General features: G+C 55.5%; 1 protein-coding gene across 1 annotated transcript in view; it reads left to right on the forward strand.

Moving 5' to 3' along the window:
* The window catches only part of RUNX3 (RUNX family transcription factor 3), a 48,137-nt gene extending 23,988 nt beyond the window's left edge, over positions 1-24,149 (forward strand). Inside the window, exons 4-5 of the mRNA XM_068159127.1 lie at positions 3,336-3,500; positions 19,402-24,149. Of these exons, the coding sequence (XP_068015228.1) occupies positions 3,336-3,500; positions 19,402-19,925 (689 nt within the window). The 3' untranslated portion in view covers positions 19,926-24,149. The remainder of the gene's footprint in view (positions 1-3,335; positions 3,501-19,401) is intronic.
* Positions 24,150-24,997: the final 848 nt, after the last annotated feature.

The raw sequence follows: 24,997 nt of genomic DNA on the forward strand, positions 1-24,997 counted from the left end.
CCAGTGCTGGCACAGCTGGAAATGCAGTGCACAAACTCCAGCCCAAGAGCAGGTTTCGTGCCCCAGCCCTGGAGGTGTTTAAGGCCAGGCTGGATGTGGCTCTGAGCAACCTGATCTAGTGTGAGGTGTCCCTGCCCATGGCAGGGGGGTTGGAGCTGGATGATCCTCGAGGTCCCTTCCAACCCTGACAACTCTCTGAGCCTGTGAAAATGCCCAGGTCAGGGTGGCTAAGGCTTTGCAGACAGATTTCTTGGGGTGAGGTCTTGGAGCTGTTTGAAGTCGATTGAAACAAAAAGAATCCACCCAGTGGCTTCGGGAGGCTTTGAGTCAGTCCTTGGGTGAAGCTTAGAAACCACCTTCCCCTTCTCCAAGGTATGAGCCATTGTTCGCCTGATGGCATCGGTTTCCTCTCCGTGACAGCTGCGGGTAGCTGGGGAAGGGCTTTTAATGAAGCCAACCGCTGCAGAAATTAAAAAGTTGAGGTTGTTCCGATGAAAGAAAGCCATTAGCAGCGATCCTCTCTTGCGTGACAGAGGCTGACGTCCCCAGCCCCAAGTGACAAGTGGCAGGAAGTGCTGGGGAGACAGCCTGTACCAAAGAGGGCTGGCAGCCCGCAGTGGCGGCTTTTTAACTCATTCACCGCCTCGTCCCATGCAGTTTCGTGCTGCCAGGTCCCACCCATGCAGGTGGGGGTGGGATACAAACCAGAGAGGGTCTGGGAAGGCTAGGAAGTGTTGTGGTCCTGCCACAGCTCCCCTCTGGGCTTTCCCTCCTCAGCGAGCCCCTGCCTTGGCTTGCTTTTGCGTCCTCTGCTTTCCACCTAGCAGGACAGTTTCAGGGGGGTTTTGGGGGGAGGCTGCTGGTGACTGCTGCGTCTCCCCACAAAGCAGCCCCTCTTAGAAGGTGTGGGGACAGCCCTTGAGGCTTACAAACCCCTCGGGGCTGTTCAGACAGCGTGGGGAGCTGAGCGCCCCCAGTGCAGCATGGTGGAGCCACATCCAGCCCTGGGCTGAGCTGCGCAGCTGAATCATCTTTAGAAGCATTATCAGCACAGAGCTCACTTGATCTATTTTTCAGGCTTTTCTCTGTCACATGCCAGATGCTACCACAGGATGGGGTTGCCACTGAGATAGAGGCAGAGAATTTCATTTCCAGTCAATTTCTTGCTGGAGCTTGAAGTCCTTTTCGGCTTCTCTGCTAAGCTCTGCCTGTCAAAAGTGGTTAAAGGGGTGGGGGGGGAAAGGTGAAACTTATTCCCCCCCCCCCCCCCCCCCTTCCTTCTTCTGTGCTCAAAAGTAAACTGAACTACTCCAAAGGGGAGCAAAGCAAAACAGGACACCTCACTGCACACTCTGCCCCTTGGGGGAAAGCACAAAGCCCATGTGACAGATGCAAAGGCACTCAGATAACACAGAGATGCCCCAGGTCTAGGGATGCACAGAGATCAGAAGAGAGATTTTCTGGTGTTGATTTGAGGTTTCTTTGGTTTACTTCACACAGAGGGGAGGATGTGTTTTCAAAGCACTGCAGGGTTTTTGCTTTCTGCTGGGAGTTTGTCTTGAGCAAGCCTTGCTCGCTGGTGTCAGCAGCTTTGTGCTCGGTTTGGGCTTTCGCAGGCCTGGGAGCCTGAGGACTGGGGAGTTTGGGGGGTGCTGGTGGAGCTCATTTGGATGTGGAGCTCCCAGGAGAGGGTCAAAGCCCCTCAAAAACTCACCATGGCTGGGGGTGGTTTGTTGTTGGGATACCCCTGGAGAGCTGCCATGGCAGGGAGCTCAGCTGGCAGTGTGGGTCTGCTCTCCTCTCCCATCCAGCGTCTCCGCAGCCAGCCTGGCAAGTGCAGCCTGAGCACCAGGAGCCAAGCAAGCTGGAGATGAGCAGATAGCAGACATCAGATTGAAAGAGGGGGAAGTCTGGGGACTTTCTGTGACTTTGCTATAAGCTGACACCCAGCTCACACCAAGCAGCTGTGAGGGGTGAGGGAAGCAAGAGCCTGGTGGTGATTTTCACCTTCCAAATGTTTTACTTCGCTTCTGAAAAGCCACCAAGAGCCCAGCTTGACTTGGCAGCTTTGGGCCACGGGGCTGGATCTGATAAGGCCCAGCTCTCAGAAGAGCTGCAGAAGGGTTTTCTTCCCAGCTCCTCTCCTGCCTCCCTGGCATGCCTGCACACCTCCAGTGCCCCCGAGCTCCGCTCCCGATCCCGCCGGGATAAGGCCACTTTGGGAAGGTCCTTTCATGGCAGGTGCAAAGAGCTGGAGGTGCTGCACGGCTGTCTGGCTGGGGCAGGTAAAGAGCCAAGGAGAATCCAAGGTCTGGAACCTGGGACTGATGTAAAAGCAAAGCAGCTCTGGCTTCCCTGGAGTCCCTCCAGCTTTGTGCGGGTGTAACTGAGACTGGAATCCGGCCCAGAGAGAGTGAAGCTGTTTGGTGATGATTAATATAGTAAAATGCGAAAGTTATGTATCAAGTGCACTTCATGAGCCTCTTGCCTGGGGCCAATTAGCATAAATTTAATAATTATTGCCCTGTGCCAGCAGCTGCTACCTAAGGAGCTGTGGGAGTGCTTTACAAATGCTCATTAGCTGCTGCCCCGCCTGGGGGAGGGAGGTGAAGAGCCTCTCTCCCCATTTCACTGCTAGGAAAAGAGGAACAGAGAGCAGCAAGGTGAGATGGCCAAGGTGTGGTACCGGGGTGGGGGCTGCTCCCAGCCCTCCTGCTGTGCCTTCTCCAACCCTGCTGGGGTCTGAGCCAGTTGGTTGAGCAGAGCTGGGGAGGGGGCTGGAGTGAGACAAGAGTTTGTTCTCCATGCACTCAGCAAATGCTGTAGAAAATACATAGGAGCCAACATTTCCTTTGCTGGTTCCACAATCACCACCCTGCCAGCAGACCTCCTGCCTTCCACAGGTCCTCCCTCCTTGTCTGGAGCGAATGAGGGCTGGGGAGGGCTGGTGAGGGCTGGGGAGGGCTGGGGAGGGCTGGGGAGGGCTGGGGAGGGCTGGTCACTTGGGCACAGCTCAGGGCACCCTGACCCTGACACCCACATCCTGCTCCTTGCTCAGACACTGACTAGTCAGATCATCTGGGGCCTCCTGCATGGGTCACTCTGTGTCCCCTTCTTCAGAAGGCTTTGCTGGTCTGAGCCCTGAGCTCTTCCCACATGTGTGTGCCCTGCAAAGCCCCCCGGGGAGCTGCTCCCCACCAGGGCTGCCACACATCATCCCCTGCGCGAGCGATAGCAACCCACGGAGATGGAGCCTGCTCTGCCTCTGTGTGTAAGCAGGGTGCTGTAGCCAAAGGGTAACTGATTAGATACCAGACTCTCTTATCACGTTCCAGGGCACAGACAAAAGCTAGAGGACCAAGCCAAGCCCTTCACCGACCGCTACGGGGAGCTGGAACGGCTGCGCCAGTCCATGAGAGTCACCCCGACAACGCCCAACCCCCGCGGATCCCTCAGCACCCCAAGCCACTTTGGGTCCCAGGCTCAAACTCCAATACAAGGTAACTGGCTGGGTGCCCCAGCCTGGCATCACACCCCAAACCCTCGTGCCCCTGACACGGCCAGACAGGGAGTGGAGCTGGGCTGGAGTCCAGCTCTGCCCTGGGTAAGGAGCCCAGCCTGGGGTCAAGCCAGGGAGGGGGTTGGTCGGGTTCCTTGGTGCTGGAAGCCTTTTTTGCACCCTTTAGATCAGCAGATGGCTGCTGAATCATAAACCCAGGTGACTGTGCTCTGTGCACCACGAGGCAGGATCACAGAACCGTGGATGGGAGCCCTTAGGAGAAGCTGAGCAGTCGCAGCAGGAACGTGAGGGAGATGAGAGCAAAGCTCTTTGACTGCAGGAGCTTCTTTGACACGAAGGTGTAGACAGTTAAGCAGCAGCTCCAAAGGGTGTATTGCACTTTGCATGCTAATCCAGAAGGGTTTCTTATCTTGTTGCCCTGTGTTTATGCCAAGTCTGGTGATCCATCACCCAGTTCCAGCATAATTCCCCACACACCTGCACGGGCACACGCGTGCACACCCCCCGAGCCTCTGCTCTTCCCATGTTTGCCAGCAGCAGAGCTGAGCCCTCAGGCACGCCCTGGGAATCTGCATCCCTGTTTCTTGCCAGGCAAGAGGTAGGAATTGCCACCAGAGTTACCCAAGAAGGGTCAGGCTGCTCATTCCCATGCTCCTGAATTTCAGCCCCAAACTAAGCAAGGTGCTGGGAGATTATGGGATGGGTTGGGTTGGAAGGGACCTCAAGGATCATCCGGTTCCAACCCCCTGCCATGGGCAGAGACACCTCCCACCAGCCCAGGTTGCTCAGGGCCTCATCTAACCTGGCCTTGAACACCTCCAGGGAGGGGACATCCACAGCCTCCCTGGGCAGCCTGTGCCAGTGCCTCCCCACCCTCACTGGCAAGAATTTCTTCCTAATCTCCAGTCTCAATCTGCCTTCTTCCAGCTTCAATCCTTTCCCTCTTGGGGAATGGACTTGACTGGGAGTTGGACATGATTGGAGTTGGACTTGGTGATCTCCAGAGGTCCCTTCCACCCCCTAACATGATCCTGTGATCCTCTTGTCCTTGCCAAAAGTCCCTCCCCAGCCTCGGTGCTCTGTGCACTCCTCAGCGCAGCCAGCTGCCACCAGGCTGCTGCCTGCACCTCGGACCTGCTCCTCTCCCAGGCATTCTTAGCCTTGCTGGTGTCTTCCTTTTGCAAATCAGCAGAGAACCTTAATGAGGATTTAAGGGCAAGGATTTAGGCTCTTTGTCTTTTGAGCTCTGCTGAAAAGTTGCCCTCCTCCCAAAAGCCCCCAGAGGCCTTTGCACTGTGCAGACAGAAGTGAGGTTGGGAAACCCTCAGTGGCATTGGCAGGGAGGGTGTCTGAGGCACCCCCCAAAAACAAACCCCAAAACCCAACCAAAAAACATGTTGGAAAACGTTACCCAAGCTGTTAGGAGCTGCTCCTGCTCCTCCCAACCTCAAATTACAGTGAAAATTTAATTTCTTTCTCATTGCAATGCAAATCTTTATGCTTGGAATTTTCATTGATATTAGCAGGCTGCATGAGAAGGAACCCAGGCATCTAGGTGCTTTGGGGGGGGAGGGGGGAGGATTATCATTTGATTCTGGTTTGAAAGGAGCAAGAGGCAAAGGGGGGTGGTGGTGGAAAGAGTTTTCTAGGCTCATCCTATTGGCTGCATAAGCGGGGGGGGGGGGGGGAGGATTTATCATTTGATTTTGGTTTGAAAGAAGCAAGAGGGAAAGGGGGGAGAGGGGGAGAAGAGTTTTGTGGGCTGATCCCAATGGCTGCAGAAGGGTTGGGGGGAAAGGATTATAATTTGATTTTGGTTTGAGAGCAGCAAGAGGGAAAGGGGAGAGGGGGAAGAAGAGTTTTGTAGGCTGAGCCCATTGGCTGCATAAGGGGGGGGGAGGATATACCATTTGATTTTGGTTTGAAAGGAGCAAGAGGGAAAGGGGGGGAGGAGGTGGAAAGAGTTTTCTAGGCTCATCCTATTGAATCATAGAATCAATAAGGTTGCAAGAGACCTCAAAGATCAAGTCCAACCTGTCTCCCAACACCTCCTGATTAACTAAACCATGGCTCCAAGTGCCACATCCAATCCCCTCTTGAACACCTCCAGGGATGGTGACTCCACCACCTCCCTGGGCAGCACATTCCAATGGCCAACAACTCTCTCTGTGTAGAACTTTCTCCTCACCTCCAGCCTAAACCTCCCCTGGCACAGCTTGAGACTGTGTCCTCTTGTTCTTGTGCTGGCCACCTGGGTGAAGAGACCAACCCCCACCTGGCTACAACCTCCCTTCAGGTAGTTGTAGACAGCAATGAGGTCTCCCCTGAGCCTCCTCTTCTGCAGGCTAAGCAACCCCCCCAGCCTCTCCTCACAGGGCTGTGCTCCAGACCCCTCCCCAGCCTGTTGGCTGCATAAGGAGGGGGAGAGGATTACCATTTGATTTTGGTTTGAAAGCAGCAAGAAGGAAAGGGGTGGGGGAAAAAAAGAAGAGCCTTGTAGGCTGCTCTCATTGGCTGCATAAGGGGGGGGGGGGGGGAAAGGATTATAATTTGATTTTGGTTTGAAAGCAGCAAGAAGGAAAGGGGGGGGAGAGGAGAAGAGTTCTGTAGGCTCTCCCATTGGCTGCATAAGGCCTGGGGGGAGCATTATAATTTGATTTTGGTTTGAAAGGAGCAAAAGGGAGGGAGAGAGAGAGGAAAAAAATAGTTTTGTAGGCTGATGCCATTGGCTGCAAAAGGGAGGGGTGGTGATGGATTCTGATTTGATTTTGGTTTGAAAGAAGCAAGAGGGGAAAGGGGGGGGAGGGTAAAAAAACCCCAACCCCAGGCTCATCCCATTGGCTGCATGATAAAGAGAGAGGTGCTGGGGGGGGGGGGGGGGAGGGAGAAAAAGAAGTAATAATAATAATAAGCTGAGTGTTTAAAATTAGCTCAGTCCCCTGTGGTGTCAGAAAGCCAAGGAGCATCGTTTGGAGCAGACAGTCAGGTGATGACACCAATCCAGCATGAAGAAAAAGCCCCAAGAAAACCCCAACCCCCCCCCCAAAAAAAAAAACAGAAGCAACTGGCCACAGGCTGCTGCCTCTGCCAAATCCCCAAATGTCAAGTGACAGCAGGAGTGGAGACACAGAGAATTAGCCACCCCCCAGCCCCAGCCCTGCCAAAGCACCCGGAATGCTGCGACAGGACAAAAAGGGGCAGTCTGTACACGCTCTGCTCTTGGCTCCTTCCTTCCCAAGCTGCAGGGACTGGCTGGAAATTCCTTGTGGGTTCTTCCCAGTGGAGCTGGGGAGCAGAAGCAGCTCCAGTAGTTTGCAGATCTCAAGGCCAAGGCTGGCTATAACGAATCATAATCATCATAATCATAATAATCATAAAACCCCAACCTCTTTCTCTCCCTCTCTCCCTCTCTCACACACACACACATGGCTTATTCACAAAGATCATCATTTTTAACCCAGGCAAGTGGAGCCTGGCCCGTGCCAAGAACAACAGAGGAGTTAACAGGGCTGTAATTCTCACGACTTGGCAGGTTCTTGGGTAGCACACACGAGAAGGTGATTAGCAAAAAGCATAACGAGATACGGGCGAGCAGGGAGGGAGGGAGGGCCGGGGGCAGGCTGGAGTTCATCCGGCCCCTGCTACCCTTTACCTGCTTGCTTCCCAACCTGAATGTTTTCAGCCTCCCTGTGCAGGGATTACAAAGGAGCCAAGGAGGGAGGTGGAGGGGGCAGGGTCCCCCCTCTGCCGTCGCCCACAGCCGGCAGCCCTCCGCTGGCTCTGCCGGCGGCGGTTGGCCTCCTGGTTCTGCTGACCCAGCAGTTTGCAGCAACCTTTCCTAATCCACTTCTGGCAAAACCAGGCCTGGGGAGCTGAGATGCTCAGGAAAGTGCCTTGGCCACCGAGGTAGGATTCAGACACCTCAAACCCCCTGACACAGCACGAGAGGTTTGGGCTTTGAAGCAGGGAGATGCATAGCACAGAGCACTGGAGCAGGCTGCCCAGAGAGGTCGTGGAGTCTCCTTCTCTGGGGGCTTTCAAGCCCCATCTGGGTGCATTCCTGGGGATCCAATCCTGTGCTGGATTCTATGGTCCTGCTCTGGCTGGGGGATTGGACCTGATGACCTCCAGAGGTCCATTCCAGCCCCTAATACCCTGGGATCCTGGGATCCTGTAGGAGACTGCAGTGGTCTCGGGCAGGAGCTGGAGTCCATTGCCCTAATTCAGCCCAATCTTTCCTTCCTGGGGGCGAGGGCTGTGGAGATCATGGCAAGGGCATTGGTGTAGCTGGGAGAAGAATCTGGCCCTCAGCCATCTGCAGAAGGCTTTCAGTAAAGCAGCCCCAGGAGGTTATAAATAGCCCCCATGTAAAATGATCATCCTGAGGTTGGATGGTCTCAAACCAAAGCCCTCCCGGTAAAAGACAAGAGATCGTTTATGAAGGGCATGCCAGGAAGCATGGGAGGAGAGCCTGCTCAGCACCATGGCTGAGCAGGCCAGATCCTGCCCTCCTGCTGGTTTCCCAGTCTCAGTGTATTTCAGCAGCTTCCATCTTGCCTTACCTCGTGTGGATGGATGGAGAACCAAACCCTTCCCATGCCTGGCTGCAAACAGCATCCCAGGGTGTCAGGGGTTGGAAGGGACCTCCAAAGATCACCGAGTCCAACCCCCTGCCAGAGCAGGACCAGAGAATCCAGCACAGGTCTCACAGGAACGCATCTAGATGGACATTTGCAACCCTCTGCAACCCTTCCTTCCTGCTTACAGGGCTTTGGGAGGAGGAAAGGCTAACTGTGGGCTCACCTGGGTGTAGCTGTGATGAGGATCTGGCCTCGTAGCTGGGCAGGTAGGACAGACAGAGCCTTACCTGGTACCCGAGAGCCCTGCTTCGCTGCCTTCAGCAGAGCAGGGCAGAGCTGTTTGCCTCCATTGAGGATCTGGCCTGGTACTTCTCCAGTGAGGGCTGGAAAATATGAGGTTTTGAAATCCCTGCTCTCCCATCTCCTCTCCACAGCCAGACACCAAGCTGTCATTAGGATGGCTTGAAATGGTTCCTTATTACGGGGCACACGGAGCCAGAGCCTTGCGTGCCTGCTGCCTTGGGAGCTTTGTCTTGCTGACTTACAAAAAAGGCAGAAGAAAGGCAGAAAAAAAGAGGCAAAAATCAACTGGAGTAGCTCTCAAAAGTGAAGCAAGATGTTCAAGGAGCTCCCTTCTGCCAGCCTTTCCCTGCTTCTCGGCCCCCTCCCCCTCCTTGCTTTGGGGGGGGGAGGTTTGGAGAAAGTGGGATGGTGACAGTCACACAGATCCTCCTAGGGGGGAACTGGGATGGTCTTAGCAGCAGCACCCCCCTCACCCCCCAACCCACTCGAGGCTTGCCCTGGCCCACGTCTCAGCTGTGCTCCACGCTGAAGCCTTTAGCTCCCATTGCAACAGAGGGGGGACCGCCCACGCAGCCCGCTCCTGCCTTCCAGCTCCGTGGTGGAAACATCTTCAACCACTCAGAGGCAACTGCCTGCACTGTCCAGCAACACGTCAGGGCCTTGTGCACACCAGCACCGCTGCAAAGTGGTTTCAAAGCTGATCTACTCGGTACCAGAGCGAGCTGATGACTGCACTTAACCTCTCCAGAGTGCCCCAGCGGCTTCCTGGGGAGGGCAGCGAAGGCTCTGGATCCTTTTGCAAGCTCCATCCTGCCTCTGCCAGCCCTCAGTGTCTGCTGAATGGTTTGGGAGATGTTGTCTTTGCTGGTGGAGAGCCTTCAGAGCTCCTGGTCTGGAAGCTGCTCAGCTGTAACCAGCTCCATTTCCACCCCATTCCTTAAGGCCAGCGCAAGGTCTGCGGCGCAGCCAGCAGCAGAGTGCTTCACCCTCTGCATTTCAAGGCCCAAACCTTCTCTCTTTCTCTTTTTAAACCTACATTTTTAAAGTATTAGGTTACTTTTAAGAAGCCTCTTGGCACGGGCAGGCAGTGCCCCATTGTTTCTGCAGTGCAACGTGGCTGCTCTGAGGTTGAGTCCTGAATTATGGGCCCAGCAAATCCCCTGAATTGCTGCTTCCTAATCCCCCTCCAGATCGACTTATGGCTTCTTTAAAATATCCGTTTCTTAATGGATGAAAACATTTCACCACGAGCAGAGGCTAAATTGTTTCCAAAGGAAGCCAGGCAAGCATTAGTGGGAAGAGAGCACATTGTGGGATTGGGCTGCAGCCTCAGAGGAAGGCGAGCGCCCGAGGTGGGTTTCCTGCCTGCTTTCAGGCTCCGCAGCCCGCCCTGCCTTGCTTCAAACTGCTCTTCTGCTCCCCTCAATTACCCCTGCCCGCTGCTCACCCTGTGCCCCTCAAATGAATTTGGCCTCTAACCATCAAAGAGATGAACCACAGCATCCCTCCCACCCCCCAGCAGCCACCAGCGCTGCTTCTGCCGCTGCCATGCGGCCGCCTCTGTCTCCCGGCCGCAGCTCAGGTGCCAGAGCACCGCAGCTCCTTACCGAGCAGCAGAGGAGGGAGCTACCAGGTGAGCTTGGAGGGAGCTACCAGGTGAGCTTGCACCGAGCCCAGCTGAGCTCCCCCCAGGCTCCAGGGATGCCATCCTGCCTTTGCCGTGGGATTTGTGCTAGGTTGGCATCCCTGGCTGCCAGACTCGGAGTGCCCATTGGGAGCCTGCGGCCCCGCTGCAGGAGGGCATTGCCTGCATTGCTGAGATGCTTGGCTGCAGTGCAGCCCCAGAGCAGCAGAGCAGGGCTGGAGCTCTCTCTGTCTCCTATCACCCCATCAGCTCCCCTATCAGCCTGCTGCTCTGCAGTGGGTTTCCCATGGTAGGCTTGGCCTGGTCCGAACCTGCTCGGCAGGCAAGGTGGTCTAGCTGCAGGCTGGGTTGTAAATTCAGCAACTTCCTTTTATGTAGTCAGGGCTTGTTAATTTATTTTTTTTTAATACCCTTTGAATGCAGGTAAAGAGCAAAGCAGAGGCAGGCCAGAGGGAGTGCCTGCCATCCAGGAGCCTTTCCAGTTCAGCCCACCCACCCGCTCCAGTCAGCACCGTTAGCTTGTTCGTTACCTTCCCGGCATGGAGGGATGGGGACTGAGCCTGCTGCAGTCGGTGCAGGGCAGGGGGATGTGGGCAAAGCCTTGGGGATGGTGTGGGGAAGAGAGAAGCTGTGGTGGGAGAGGAAGCTGGGAGAGCCTGGCTTGTTTAGTCTAGGAAAAGGCAGACTGGGAGCAGAGCTGATTGCTCTCTGTATAAATACATCGAGGAGGTAAACATCAGGGGGGGAGAGGAGTTAATGTAAGCTCTGAAGGACAGTGCTGGCACAGGAGATGGGCCTCAACTGGCCCCACATGAAATCCAGGCTGGCTAGTAGGAGCATCATAGAATCATAGAATGGTTGGGATTGGAAGGGACCTTAAAGATCGAGTTCCACCCACCCTGCTGTGGACAGGGACCCCTCCTGCCAGCTCAGGGTGCTCAAGGCTGCATCCAAGCCGGCTCTGAACACTTCCAGGCTTGGAGCCTCCACAGCTTCTCTGGGCAACCTGTTCCAGTGCCTCACCACCCTCATGAGGAGGAATTTTCTTCTAAAATCTAATCTCAATCTATCTTCTTCCAGTCTGAATTCCCTCTAGAGACTGTGTCCTCCCTGGAAGGGCAGGATGGCTCCCGTGAAAGGCTGGGCTCATCCCAAGGGACCTTGAAGAGTTTGCAGAGGAGGATGAGATGTGGTGCAGGACCCACTGAGCTGGGAACACCTGGGCCTGCCTGTGCAGACCAGGAGGCTGTTGCCCAGCATGTTTAGAGGGAACTGAAAGTGCTGGGAGAGGACCCAGGAGAGCCCTTCCCTGGTCAGCAGGGTGGGTCTGGGGCCTGCATCTGTGTCTGCAGCGCAGCTCAGGCTGTTTGAAGGGAATCAGCCCAGCGAGCAGCAAAGGTGCTTGGCAGCCTCGGGGTGTCTGCTGGCCAGGCTGCCATAAGCACCCTCTGTGTCTTGTGTGTTGGTTTGGGGCTATTTTACTCTTTGTTTCTCCTGCCAAGCTCTGCAGAGGAAGTCCTTGCACCCAGCTTGTATCAGATACAGAGCAATGGCTCCATGGGCGTGGAGCAGCGGATGCTCAGCACACCCTCTTTGGGGTTTTTTTTGCAACACCTCTCCTCCTCCTCCTCCTCCTCCCCCCAGAATAAATTTTTGCTCTATTTTTTTTTCATGGGGTGAGAGGAAGGGGCTGCTTTCTTTTTTAGCTGGCTCTTGGAAACGAATGAACTTGCTAACCCAGGCGGCAGAGGCGTGAGAGCGGCGGCGTGCGTGGGTGGGGAGGAGAGCAGAGCCTGCTCCAGAGATGAGCTGGGGCTGCAGAGAGCAAACACAGCTCCTCCACCTCCCTGGGCACAGCAGCTCCTCTCCACCTCTGGCCACCTGCCTCTCCCTGATGCCAGATGGAGCAGGGAGCAAGAGAAGGGAGCAGGGAGCAAGAGAAGGGAGCAGGGAGCAAGAGAGGTCAGAAAAGGCATTGAGGAGATGCTCGAACAGGCTGCCCAGGGAGGTGCTGGAGTCAGCATCCCTGGAAGGTGTTCAGAGGAGGAGGAGATGTGGCACTTTGGGACATGGTGTAGTGGTCATGGAGGTGCAGCAGGGGAGGTTTAGAATGGACATCAGGAAGAACTTTTAGGAAGAGTGGTCAGGCATTGGATCACAGGATCACAGGATGTGCTGCTTCCCCATGAGGGTGGTGAGACACTGGCACAGGCTGCCCAGGGAGGTGGTGGAAGCCTCATCCCTGGAGGTTTTTAAGGCCAGGCTGGAGGTGGCTCTGAGCAACCTGATGTGGTGTGAGGTGTCCCTGCCCAAAGTTGGAACTGGATGAGCCTTGAGGTCCTTTCCAATCCTAACAGTTCTATGATTCTGTGATGTTAGGGGTTGGAAGGGACCTCCAGAGGTCATCAAGTCCAATCCCCCTGCCAGAGCAGGACCGTAGAATCCAGCACAGGTTGCACAGGAGCACATCCAGGTGGATCTTGAAAGTCTCCAGAGAAGGAGACTCCCCAAATTGGAGTAAGCTGCCCAGGGAGGTGGTTGAGTCACCAACCCTGGGTGAGTCTAAAGGTCATTTAGATGTGGTGCTTGGGGATCTGCTTTAGGGCTGAGCTTTGCAGAGCAGGGTTGTCAGTTGGACTTGGAGGTCCTGAGAGTCTTTTCCAACCTAAATGCTTCTGTGAACTTGATGACCTTAGAGGTCTTTTCCAAGCTTCATGATTCCATGAAAGGTGCTGACAGACAACTTAGAGGTCCAAGCATCACAGAAACTAGTGGAGAAAAGGCAGCCAAAGGTACAGAGAGAGAATCTCGGTGCCCTCTCCACCTCCCACAGGCAGGAGTATGTCATGCCCAAGAGGAGCATCATTGCTGTTCACACTGTTGTCAGTCATCAGGGATAAGGCAGCAAAGGAGAATTCTTTTTCTCCCCCAGGCCATACTTTTCATGATGACTGTGCAAGGCACCTGCATGCATAGGGATAGCAGGCAGAGGTATGGCTGAGGGAGCTGGGGCTGTTCACCCTGGAGAAGAGAGGAGACTGGGGGGACCTTAGAGCTGCCTTCCAATGCCTGAAGGGATCCTACAGGAAGGCTGCAGAGATACTTTTCGTGAGGGTGTATAGAGACAGGGCATGGTGGAATGGTTTGGACCTCTTGCAGGGTCCATTGCCTCAGCTCCCATGAGAGCTTCCAAGAACCTCAGAGCAGGTCTCTCAGTCTTTACCCAGGAGGGGTGCAGACAGCAGTTTCAGTCCATCCAAGGCAGATCCCAGCCCTGGCATGGTGTTAAGGGAGGTGGCTGAACACGCCCAGCAAAACCTCTGTGGTTGGCAGCCTCACGAACCAGCCTCCCCACCTCTGCTCTCCATTACCAGCCCTCACCACCCTGCCTGGCTCTGCCACGAACCAGCCAAGCTTTACCTCCCATCAGAGGCAGCTCTTCCTATTTATCTCCTTGCCACCCACTCAAGAAAAGAGCCAGATTGAGGCAAAATAAAAAAGGCAAGGGAGCAAGCTGCTGTGTCACTGGAGCGCAGTTGTTTCATCTGGAAAGGGGCTGGGCAGCTTTGAAAGCCTATTTCTATCCAGCTCCCTGTGCGAGGGGACCTGGGGGTCCCCCCCCGAAGGTGCAAATTGCAGCTGCACAATTAGCTCGCGGGGTGTGTCCTGCCTGAGGTGGTCCCCCGGGCAGGACCGGCCCTAACGAGGAGACAGTGGCATTACTAATCAGGGCTCTGACCTTTACATGGCTTTTATTTAATACACATTCCACACTTCCCCAAACTCCCATCCAAAACATTGACATTTCCGCTGATAGATTGGGTCAGGTTTTGGAGTAGTTCGGGGGCGGGAGCGGGGGCCGGGGACTCAATCCACTCTTACAATGGTTAAATTCTTACAGCTAAATAGGCTTATTCAGTTAGCGCAGCAGCTGGTGCGATTTCGAGAAGAAAATAAACATTTCCTTCAAATATTTTGATTGGCAACCGGACAACCGAAATACTCCAGGCTCGGATTGCCAGGGTCCAAAAAAGCAAACGGGGGCTGGACGGGGAGTGAGCGAGGCAGGGCGTAGTAAATCCTACCGCGCAGATGTGTGTGTGCGAGCTGCCCGGCTCTGCCCGCGCTGGGGAAGGAGGCGGCGGAATGGGAGCTTTTGAAGCCCGCTCTCGCCTGTGACTTGGAAGGGGCTGGGGGGACCTGGGGGTACAGCTTCACCCGCTCCTATTGCCCTGGCATCTGCTCAGCAGGCTGCTTGCTTCGGGTCGCTGTTTGACGGCCGGCTGAGCGTGGCGGAGGGTTGCTTTGCTGCGGGGTTAGGTGGTTGTGGAGGCGATGTTTGGGTTGGACCTTGCCGGGGCTGTTTCAGTGAGGATCTCCTGGGATGGAGGGCAGGAGGGCACACATGCCCCCAGCCAGGGCGTGTGGCTCTGAGCGCCGTGGATCTGCGAGGGGCAGGGGCAGCCCCGAGGGAGATGCGATGGAGAGGGCAGCTTAGAGGTGAAGGAGAAGGGATGCAGCGGCAGCCCCGAGGGAGATGCGACGGAGAGGGCAGCTTAGAGGTGAAGGAGAAGGGATGCAGGGGCAGCCCCGAGGGAGATGCGACGGAGAGGGCAGCTTAGAGGTGAAGGAGAAGGGATGCAGCGGCAGCCCTGAGTCGAGGGCGCTGAGGCGGAGCGGGGATCCCTCCGTGAAGGCGCTGGGAGGCGCAGGGCTCCCCGCCGCGCTGGCGGCCCGCTCCCGCTCCCGCTCCCGCTGCCGCTGCCGCCGCCACCGCCGCGCCGGGTGCCGCTTCCCGCCTGGCGGCTCCCCGGGCCGAGCGCGGCCGTGGCTCCCTCTAGCGGCCACTTCTCTCCCTCCCTCCGCGGGCCCCGGCGGGGCCGTGGCCCTCTGCCGGCGGCGGTACCGGGACGGGTCCGGCCGGGGCTTCCCTGCGCCGTGGAGCCGAGCCGTGAGTGACATTGCGGCGGTTAAGGAGGAGGCCCCGGGAGGAGCTGCTCCGTGCTCTCAGCTCCCGGTGGGTGCTGCAGCAGGGAGCGGGGATAGACGGGCTTGGTGTCCCCGGGGGCTGCCAGGGGCTGTCGGGGGCTGCGGGAAAACGGAAACTGACACAGAGTCCACAGAGTCATACCAGGGCTTTGCCGGTACTCAGGTTTGGGTACTGAAAGACAAAGTGGGAAAGGACCTTTAAAGGTCATCTCCAACCCCCTTGCAGCCAGCAGGGACATCCCCTACCAGAGCAGGTTGCTCAGAGCCCCAAATGACCTGACCTGGAATGGTTCCAGAGGTGGGGCAGCTCCTCTCTGGGCAACCTGGGGCAGGCACAGCCAAGGGCTTTGCTTTCCAAGGGCTTTGCTTTCCAAGGGCTTTGCTTTCCAAGGGTTTTGCTTTCTAAGATATCTGCTTTCTAAGGGCTTCACACCTGCACCCACTCAGATTCACAGAGGCCCAGCCCTGCAGAATGCTTCTGTCAGAGATCAGGGATTCAAAGCCTGGCTCCTGGAGAGCTCATCCACTGCCCACCACTGTTTTGCCATCAATAGATGGAGCATCTCCAGCCCTGAGAGCATCTCTGTGCTCTGCTCACCACACACACACGGAGCCTTTAATTAGCACTCTTACACACTTGGGTGTAAATTAGTAGCAAGGACCCACTGCCAACTGTTGCAAGCTGAGGCCAATAAAATGTAGCCTCTTAAAAAAAGAAAAAACACCCAAAAACCCAAACCCAAACCTCTCTGAGTAGGTTCTAGAGGAAAAGGGAAATGTGCCCTGGGCACTTCAGGTTTTATTTCAATTTGCATTTTATGGAACATTATTTATGGGCATGTGAAAGCTGAGGAAGGAGTGAGGTCTGGTGGCTGCAGATTGTCATCTGCTCTGGGGAAGGTAGCGAGCAGCAGGCTGGGGGTTGGGTTTCTGAGGGCTGGGCAGGAATGCTGAGATGGATTTCTCTCAATGCATGGCAAAAGAGCCCAGCTGCTTGGAGTGAAGGGCTCAAGGAGGAGGCAGTCAGAGAGCAGCACTTCCACTCTCCAAGTTCAGCCAGGATTTTTGTCCTGTGGTCCTACCTCACACTGGGTGCAATTGATACCAAGCTGCTGCTTTGCAGAGCTGGTCCCCAAACCTCAGCTCTCAGCTCCTGACAGCGGTTTCAGTGTTGCAGCTGCATGGCCTTCACAGTATCACAGAGAAAGAGACCTCCAAGCTCATGCAGTCCATCCTTTGACCCAGCACTGAAAGGTCACCACTAAGCCATGTCTCTAAGCACCAGGTCCACACACTGCTGAAACACCTCCAGGCTGCACCCCTGCCCTGGGCAGAGCATTCCAACGCTTGAGAACCCTCTCTGTGAAGAACTATTTCCTAGCATCCAGCCTGAACCTTCTCTGGTGCAGCCTGAAACCATTTCCTCTGGTCCTGGCCACCAAGCTACCACTGGGTAGGTTTAGTCTGGACATTAGGAAAAACATTTTCCCAGCAGGAGTGGTCAGGGACTGGAATGGGCTGCCCAGGGAGGTGGCTGAGTCACCAAGCCTGGATGTGTTTAAAGGTCGTTTGGATGTGGTGCTTGGGGATATGGCTTAGGGATGAGCTTTGCAGAGGAGGGCTCTGGGTTGGACTTGGTGATCCTGAGAGTCTTTTCCAACCTGAAAGCTTCTGTGATTCTGTGACTCTGAGGAGCGGCTGCCCCCTCCTCGCTCCGACCTCCCTGCAGGGAGCTGTAGAGAGAGCGCTGGGATGGGGCAGAGCGTCCTGCCAGCAGGCTGAGCTGCGAAACCAGGTTGGCTTGGTCAGCTGTGAGCCTTTTCTTCCCGGCGTTGTGCTGTCCAAGGCAGCCCAGGGACGCTACCCCTGCGTGCGGCACGGCCGGGCAGCCGCTGCCGGGCTCGGAGGCAGCCAGCCCCGGGTGTGTGCAGAGCGGTGCGGTGCGGTTCGTGACAGCTTTGAGCTGCTTCTCTCTTATCTCGCACCAAAGCCACAGCCACGTTCACAAACCAGGTGCCTCCCCCACCTTTCTCCTCGGTGGAGCCTGCGTGGGAAGGAAGGCGCTGCCGATCGCCCGCAAAAGCGGCCGGAGGGGAGGGAGGAACCTTCCCTCCTCCTTCTCCTTGCAGCGGCCGATGGCTGAAGGACTCAGCCGGGATGAGAGCGAGGGTTCAGATCAAATCCCCTCCCTCTCTGCTCCTCCAGAGCATGCCTTTTGCCGTTTGTTAGCTGGGAGGGATTAGCTCAAGCATTTTTTATTTATCTTTTTGTGTTTCTTCTGTTCCTCCTGGGGAAATGCTGCAGGGCCTGGAACATCAGCCCTGAGAAGTTCAAAATGCCTCATCACAATTAATAGAGATAAAATACCATCACCCCCACCCCCCTCTGCATGCAGAGCAAATCTGCAATCACCTGAACGTGTCTGTCTGTCTGGATGCATACCTGAGCCCAGCAGGCATGGTTCTCCTACTCCTCTCACACATTTCCTTGCTCTCTGTCAATTCAAGATTCAGCCAATGTGACCAAAAAACAGCCTCTGAGACCAGATGACAGAGATCTGGTGGCTCTGCTGCTAGCAAGGGGGAAATGGAGATCTTAGGAGTAAACAGGAAGGATAAAGAGCTACCTCCAGCTGGTCCAGGCTTTGAGCTTGGCACAGCAGCCAAGCATTTCAGGCTAGAAATGCTCCTTGCAGAGATTTTCATCTCATGCAGGGTGTTAAGAAGCTGAGCAAAGAGCAGCCACAGGGTTCCCAGCCTTGCCCTGCTGCAGAACCACTGCCAGAGGCTGGTGCCTCGGGGTCTCAAGGACAGAGGTTTTGCATCCCTCCTGCTTAGATAGCGAAACTCATTCCTCTCTGTCTCACATGCAGCAAGGCCAGAGGTGTGCTGGGCTCTGTCAGGGAATGGCACCAGCCTCAGGGCAGCTGAGAGAGCCACAGAAAAGCCTTGAGGTCCTCCAAGGATCTGCTGGTGTGGCTTCCCATCTCTAACCAGGGCTTCCCACTGCAGCCCAGAGCCCAGCAGCACCAAGCAAAGGTCCCACTCCAGTTACAAGCTGGCTGCAACTCCCTATGGGTTTAGGACCCCCTCACCCAGAAAAAGGCACTGGGGCATGCAAGGAAGCTGGGTAACATCCCCACCACGCTGCCCCAAATCTCCTTTCCTCCAGCAGGAGAATTTCTCTCTCTCTGTCCTCTTGGAAGGAGAAAAAGACAGAGAGAGCTCAAGCAGAAGGATATTGTGGCTCCTAGCTTGGGAGTTTTCAGCTGTGTGTTTATCAGCTCCATCCCCTGATGGTATCAGCACGAAGAGGCCACCCACAAGAAGGCTTAGCAGGCTGGTCTGGACTCCAGCTTTTCCTCTCTGTCTCCCTGTGTGTGTGTATACACCACTGAGTATCCCAGGGACTGCTTGCCTGGGGCCTGCAGCCCTTTATTTACTACACAGCTGATGTAATGGCTAAACAGTTTGGGGTTTGTTTCTGTGTTTATGGGGTGTGGGTGTTTGGGTGTTGTTTTTAATCTGCCAGAGATGAATAGAGCCCAAGAGAAGCCAGCAGAGCCCTGTCCCTTCTTGGATAGGAAACAACAAATTGTAGGACAGGAAATGGGAGCAAGGTAAACAAATGGGGGTAGGATTTTTCTGTGTGAGTTCTCCAGCTCCCTTCCCTGGCAGGCCCAAGAGATGCTTTCCCCTCTGACTTTAATTCTCTAGGCAGGGGGTGGCCCAGGTTCCAGAGCAAACTCTCCAAGCCTCAAGGATAGAATCACAGAATGGGAGGGGTTGGAAGGGACCTCTGCAGATCACTGAGTCCAACCCCCTGCCAGAGCAGGGTCACTCAGGGCAGGGCACACAGGGACACATCCAGGTGGGGCTGGAAGCTCTCCAAAGAGACTCCACAACCTCTCTGGGCAGCCTGCTCCGGGCCTCCAGCACCCTCACACCATAAAGAATTTCCTCCTCATGTTGAGGTGCAACTCCTTGTGCTCCAGCTTGTGCCTGTTGCCCTTGTCCTATCACTGGGCACTGCCCAACAGAGCCTGGCACCTTCACCCTGCCCCCCAGCCCTCAGATATTGATAGACATTGATCAGATCCTTCTCAGCCTTCTCCTCTCCAGACTAAACAGCCCCAGGGCTCTCAGCCTTTCTCCACAGCAAAGCTGCTCCAGTCCCTTCGTCATCCTGTCTGGATGCGTTCCGGTGCCCCCTGTGCTGGACTCTATGCTCCTGCTCTGGCAGGGGGAGTTGGGCTCGAAGACCTCCAGAGGTCCCTCCCAAGCCCTGACATCCTCTCAGCTGTGATCCTCTTGGCTCTAACCGCTCCCTTTCTTCCTCTCCCCCTCCCCGCCCCTGCTCAACAGGCACATCAGACCTGAGCCCCTTCTCCGACCCCCGGCAGTTCGAGCGCTCCTTCCCCACGCTGCCGGCGCTGACTGAGACCAGGTTCTCCGACCCTCGGATGCACTACCCCGGGGCCATGTCCACTGCCTTCCCCTACACCGCCTCGCCCTCTGCCACGGGCATCGGCGGCCTCAGCATGAGCAGCATGCCGGCCACCACCCGCTTCCACCACACCTACCTGCCGCCCCCCTACCCCGGCTCCACGCAGAACCAGAGCGGACCCTTCCAGGCCAACCCCTCTCCCTACCACCTGTACTACGGCACCTCCTCGGGCTCCTACCAGTTCTCCATGGTGGCAGGGGGCGAGCGCTCGCCCACCAGGATGCTCTCCTCTTGCACCAGCGCCTCGGCAGGGAACAACCTCATGAATGCCAACCTGGGCAGCCAGAGCGACGGAGTGGATGCGGACGGCAGCCACAGCAACTCCCCCACGGCCATGACCACCACTGGCAGGATGGATGAGTCGGTCTGGAGGCCCTACTAGGAGGACCTCACCACGGGGAACCCAGAGCTCTGACTTAACTCAGCCACTTGTTCCCTCCCGGCAGTGAGCAGAGCAAACTGATGCCGAGGGGAAGAAAGGTGGAAGCGAAGCCTCCCAACCCCCACAAGCAAACCAAGGAGCCTCTGCATGCCAGTGTGGGCAGACACCAAGTGAAGGTGGACCAGGACCTGCCTTACATTTCAAGATGAGTGTCCACCAGGCTCGAATTTGTGGTTCCTTCCCTATGTTTTAAGGCTGTGGATTGGATACAGGGTGGGTTAAAAACCCCTAAAAACCCCACAGAAAGGAAAACCAACAACCCCCAGAGAGGACATTTGGGATCAGCTGTTTGCTTCTTGCAGGACACTTCTCAGTTCATCTCACTCACACCTCTTCCCCACACGAAGCATTCAGAAGGCACAGAGAGCTCAGCCTTCTCCTGCAGAGTGTTTTGGAGAAGAGGAAGGGCCAGGGAGTCCTCCAAGCCATCTCTCAGCCAACACAGGAGGACTGAACAGAGGAAATAAAAAGAAAAGGAAACAAAACAAACCAAGAGGACCCCTCCCCCCCTCCTCCCCCCCCCCCCCCCCCCACCTCCCTGTCTCCTTTTCATCCCTCCCCACCAGTGCTGGGCTCTTGACCACCTCAAAGCTCCTGACCACCTGTGGTACCTGAGAGCCTGGTGGGGACTCCTTGGCTGGCATCAGCCCCGGGAGCAGGAGCTGTGAGGTCATTATTGTTATGGTCTGCTGCTGCTGCTGCTGGCAGAGGTTTGATTGCTCCTGCACTGCTCACTGCCTACTCCTAAGGCAGTAACGTGGCTGATCCCATGCCTGGCAGCCCCCCCAGGCCTCCTTCCCTCTGTGTTTACACAGGAGATGAGCTCTGTACGAGACGTGCTCTGGTTTTGTTCTCTCTGCTCTCTTGTCCTGACCTCCCCCTGCAACTCTTTGCTCCTCTAAGTGAGGCTCAGCGATGGTGGCTGGAGGGGGGGAGGCCTCCAGGATGAGCCAAGAGGTTGTGAGATGCATTTCCAAGCATGTTAGCTGCCAAAGGGACTTGGGAGCCTTTGATGTGACCCTGCCACCGGTCTCTGAGCCTTCCTCTCATCCTCTCTTGAGTGGTGCAGCTGGTGGCCAAGCATCACCTTCCTGGCACCATCCTCTCCCAGGTTCTCACCCAGAGACATGTGATGACTTCCTCTGGTTAAGGCTCAGCCTGGTTGGTTCATTCTGAAAGCACTAACTGAGATTTGGAGAAAGGAGCAATTCCTGCTCAGTCCCTTGGTGGTGGGAGTGTTGTGAAGCACCATGACCTGTTCCCCATCCCCTCAGCCTCCTTCCCATTCCCCCCAGGTGACCCCAGACACCTTGCTGCAGATGCAATAAGCTGAAGAAGGGGCACTGGAGGTGCTGCTGGCATCAGGCAGCGTTTGGAGGGGCTCCTGGGCACCTCACACCCTCATAGCTGACAGTAAGGAGGTGGCAAACCCTAGTGGGAGCTGTCCCTGCCCAGGGCAGGGTGGTTGGAACTTGGTGACCTTCAAGGTCCCTTTCAACTCGAAGCCATTCTGTGGTTTTGTGATCCCAGGATTCAAAAGGGACTGTGGCTGGGGGTCACAGCCGGCTGGGGAGGCTCCTCCAGGGCTGGGCTGGTGACCTGGCTGTCCCCACAGGCTGGCTGTGCTGGCATGGGAATTCAGGCTGGATTTGGGGGATCCCTCGTGCTGGCAGTGCTGAGGTTATGTGGGCAGGCTCCTGGGGAGCATACAACCGTGGTAGCCACTGCCCTGCAGAGCACAGCCTCAGCAGAGGGGTGCAGACAGCCCCCAGCCCCCAATGCCACCACTCACCTAGGAGTTTTGGATGAGAAGAAGAACACTGGAAGCCCAGAGCTGCCCCTCCTGGCCCTCCTCTGTCTGAGTTTCGCCATTGCAGCCACGCAGCCCATCCCCAAATCTCAGTTGGCAGCTTCTCAGCACTCGGGGGGGGAAGGTACAGAGCCTTGTGAAATTGCACTACCACCTCCGGGCTGGAGCACCACATCCTGGCTTCCTGGGAGAGCTGGGATGGCCACTCGTGAGCTCAACAGAGCAACAAGAAGAGCAACTCTTTGAGACAGTAATAATAATAATAATAAATAATAATAATTAATTAATAAATAATAATAATAAGCAGCAGCCCTCCCCCCAGCAAAACTGCAACCCTCCCCCTCCCCTCCCCTCCCCTCCCCTCCCCTCCCCTCCCACTTGCCTTAGCACCTCGCCGGTGCTGGCCGAGCTGTCGAAACCGGAGCACAGCAGCCTGTGTGATGCTGGATTCCTGTTTGGGTTGCTGGAAAGCACGAGAGGAAAGAAGGCACTAATTAGTCCCAGGTTAATTTAAGACTGCTTGGCGTGGATGGGAAAGAAGAAGAGGCTGGGCAGCAGCGGCAGGGCTGCTGGGCTGCTCCTTTGCCACGCTGCCCACCTGGAAGGGGTAAATAGCTGCACCTGGTCCCGGGACAGGCCAAGACGATTTGCTTTGCACTATCATTTGCTTTGTTTGTTTGTCTGTCTGTTTGTTTGTGTTTAAAGGAGAGAAGAGAAAAACAAATGCACAATTGCTTGTACAGAAACACCCCCCCCCCCTCCTCCTCCTCCTCCTCCTCTTTGACTTCTCCTGGCTCACAGAATATTGAACTATAAACCTAAGTTTTGGGTTGGGTTTGGTTTTGGTTTGGTTAATTTGGTTTGGATTGGATTGGTTTGGTTTAGTTTGGGTTTGGTTTGATTTGGATTGGTTTGGTTTTGGTTGAGTTTGGCTTGCTTTTGGTTGGTTGGTTGGGTTGGTTTGGTTTTATTTGCTTTGGTTTGATTTGGGTTTGGTTTTATTTGGGTTGGTTTGGTTGGGTTGGTTTGGATTGGTTTTGGTTTGGTTTTATTTGGTTTGGTTTGATTTGGGTTTGGGTTGGGTTGGGGTTGGATTTTGTTTGGTTTTGTTTGGGCTTGGTTTTGGTTTGCTTTGGATTGGTTTGGGTTTTGTTTGGTTTGGATCGGATTAGTTTGGTTTCATTTGTGTTGGCTTTGGTTTGGTTTGGATTGGTTTCATTTTGGTTTGGTTTTGGTTTGGTTTTGGTTTAGTTTGGCTTGGGTTTGGTTGGTTTGGTTGGGTTGGTTGGGGTTTGGGTTTATTTGGTTTGGGTTGGTTTGGTTTTGGTTTGGTTTAGTTTGGTTTGGATTGGTTTCATTTTGGTTTTGGTTTGATTTGTATTGGTTTGGTTTTGGTTTAGTTTGGCTTGGGTTTGGTTGGGTTGGGTTGGTTTGGGTTTTATTTGGTTTGGGTTGGGTTTTATTTGGTTTGGGTTGGGTTGGTTTGGGTTGGTTTGGTTTGGGTTTTATTTGGTTTGGGGTGGGTTGGTTCGGTTTGGTTTGGTTTTATTTGGTTTGGTTTGGGTTGGTTTAGTTTGGTTTGCTTTGGTTTTGGTTTGGTTTGGTTTTTTGTTTGGGTTTCTTGGGGGGTTGTTTGGGTTTGTTGTTGTTGTTTGTTTGTGGGTGGGTTTTTGGGGGGGTCTTATTTGTTCTACTAATCTAAAGCCGAAGGCTTCCCCTCCCTTTATCAAATTGCTTCTACTGCTTTGCCTGTGCAGGGGCAGAAGTAAAACCAGAACACCAAACCAACTCCAAAGAGCAAGAGAGCAAAGAGCTCTGGAGGCCAAAGGGGTTGGTTGGTTATTAGTATTTTATGGTATTTTTTCCCATGCTGTCTTCTGATGGACATTAAAAACATAAAAAGGGGGAAAAAAAAGAAGAGCCAAATGTTCCTGGTCCCAAAGACTGCTTTGGGGGTGGGGGGGGTGACAGACCAGCCCTACTTGAAGGTTCTGCCCTATATTTAATATGTAGCTCATCTTCTTAACCTGTAGCACTTGTCACTGGGGGGGGGTGGGGGTGGGGGAGGGAGGGAGGGAGAGGAAGAGGAGGGTCTGGCTCCTGTTGAAGTCGTTGGAAGAAGCCCTGGCTGGAGGAGTCTCTGCTGCCCTGGCTTCGAGGAGAACAGAGCCTGGGCGCCTCGGGGAGGGGGTGGTGGGTGCCTGGGTAGGGAGCCAGCAGCGTGGTCCAGCTGTGCTTCCCTGCTGCTGGTGTTGATGTCCTTCTCCAGTGTACCTGATGGGGTGGTCAGGCCTCTGTGTAATCCTTTTTCATTCCTGACTTTCCATGTGGAACAATAAAGGATGCAAAGTCTGCCTGCTGCCTGCTCACTGCCCCCCGGGGCAGCAGCTCCGTGCCCGGGGGCAGAGGGGGGTTTGCCACCCTGCTCCCTCTCCAGGCTTTGGGGCTGGGATCCCTCAGAGCTTCCCAGGTGTCTTGGGGGAGGGCATTGCTGGCTGCAGGCTGGCCTGAGCAGGAGCTGTGAGGGTGTCCAGGGAGGAGGGCAGGCAGGAGCCATCCTGGGGCTGGGGGAGGTGATGGGCTGGGGGGTTCCTATCAACAGCTATAAACATCTGAGGGGTGGGGGTCAGGGTGAAGCTGCCAGGCTCTGGTGGGTGGTGCCCAGTGAAAGGACAAGGGCCAACAGGTACAAGCAGGAGCCCAGGAGGTTCCACCTCAACAGGAGAAGAAACTTCTTTGGTGTGAGGTGCTGGAGGCCTGGAGCAGGCTGCCCAGAGGGGCTGTGGAGTCTCCTGCTCTGGAGACCTTCAAGCCCCTTCTCTGGACCCTCCCATCCTGTGATTCTGTGAGCTCTGAAAAAACCTCTTTGGGCTTCTCCAAGGTGGCTCTGGAGCACTCTCACTGCAGCCACTTGGAGCTGGGAGGTGATCCCTGGGTCCCCAGCCAAGCATCCCACCCCCTGCCTGCTGCCTGCCATCGCCTCATTGTTTCCCAAGACACCAAACCTCCTGCCCAAACCCTGCCCAGGACCCAAACCCCAAGCCCTCACCACTCACCCCTTGCCTCCAGACCCCTAATGCCAGCTGCAAAGCAAACCTCCAACCCCCCCAGCCTGCAGCAGCCTCTGATGCCAACACGCTGGAGGCTGTGGTGGCTCCCAAGGAGCCAAAGCACTCAACACAAACACCATCAATGAGCCCAG

The sequence above is a fragment of the Melanerpes formicivorus genome, unplaced genomic scaffold (assembly GCF_026170545.1).
Source record: "Melanerpes formicivorus ecotype bairdi unplaced genomic scaffold, bMelFor1.0.p_v2 SCAF_45, whole genome shotgun sequence".
Taxonomy (NCBI): domain Eukaryota; kingdom Metazoa; phylum Chordata; class Aves; order Piciformes; family Picidae; genus Melanerpes; species Melanerpes formicivorus.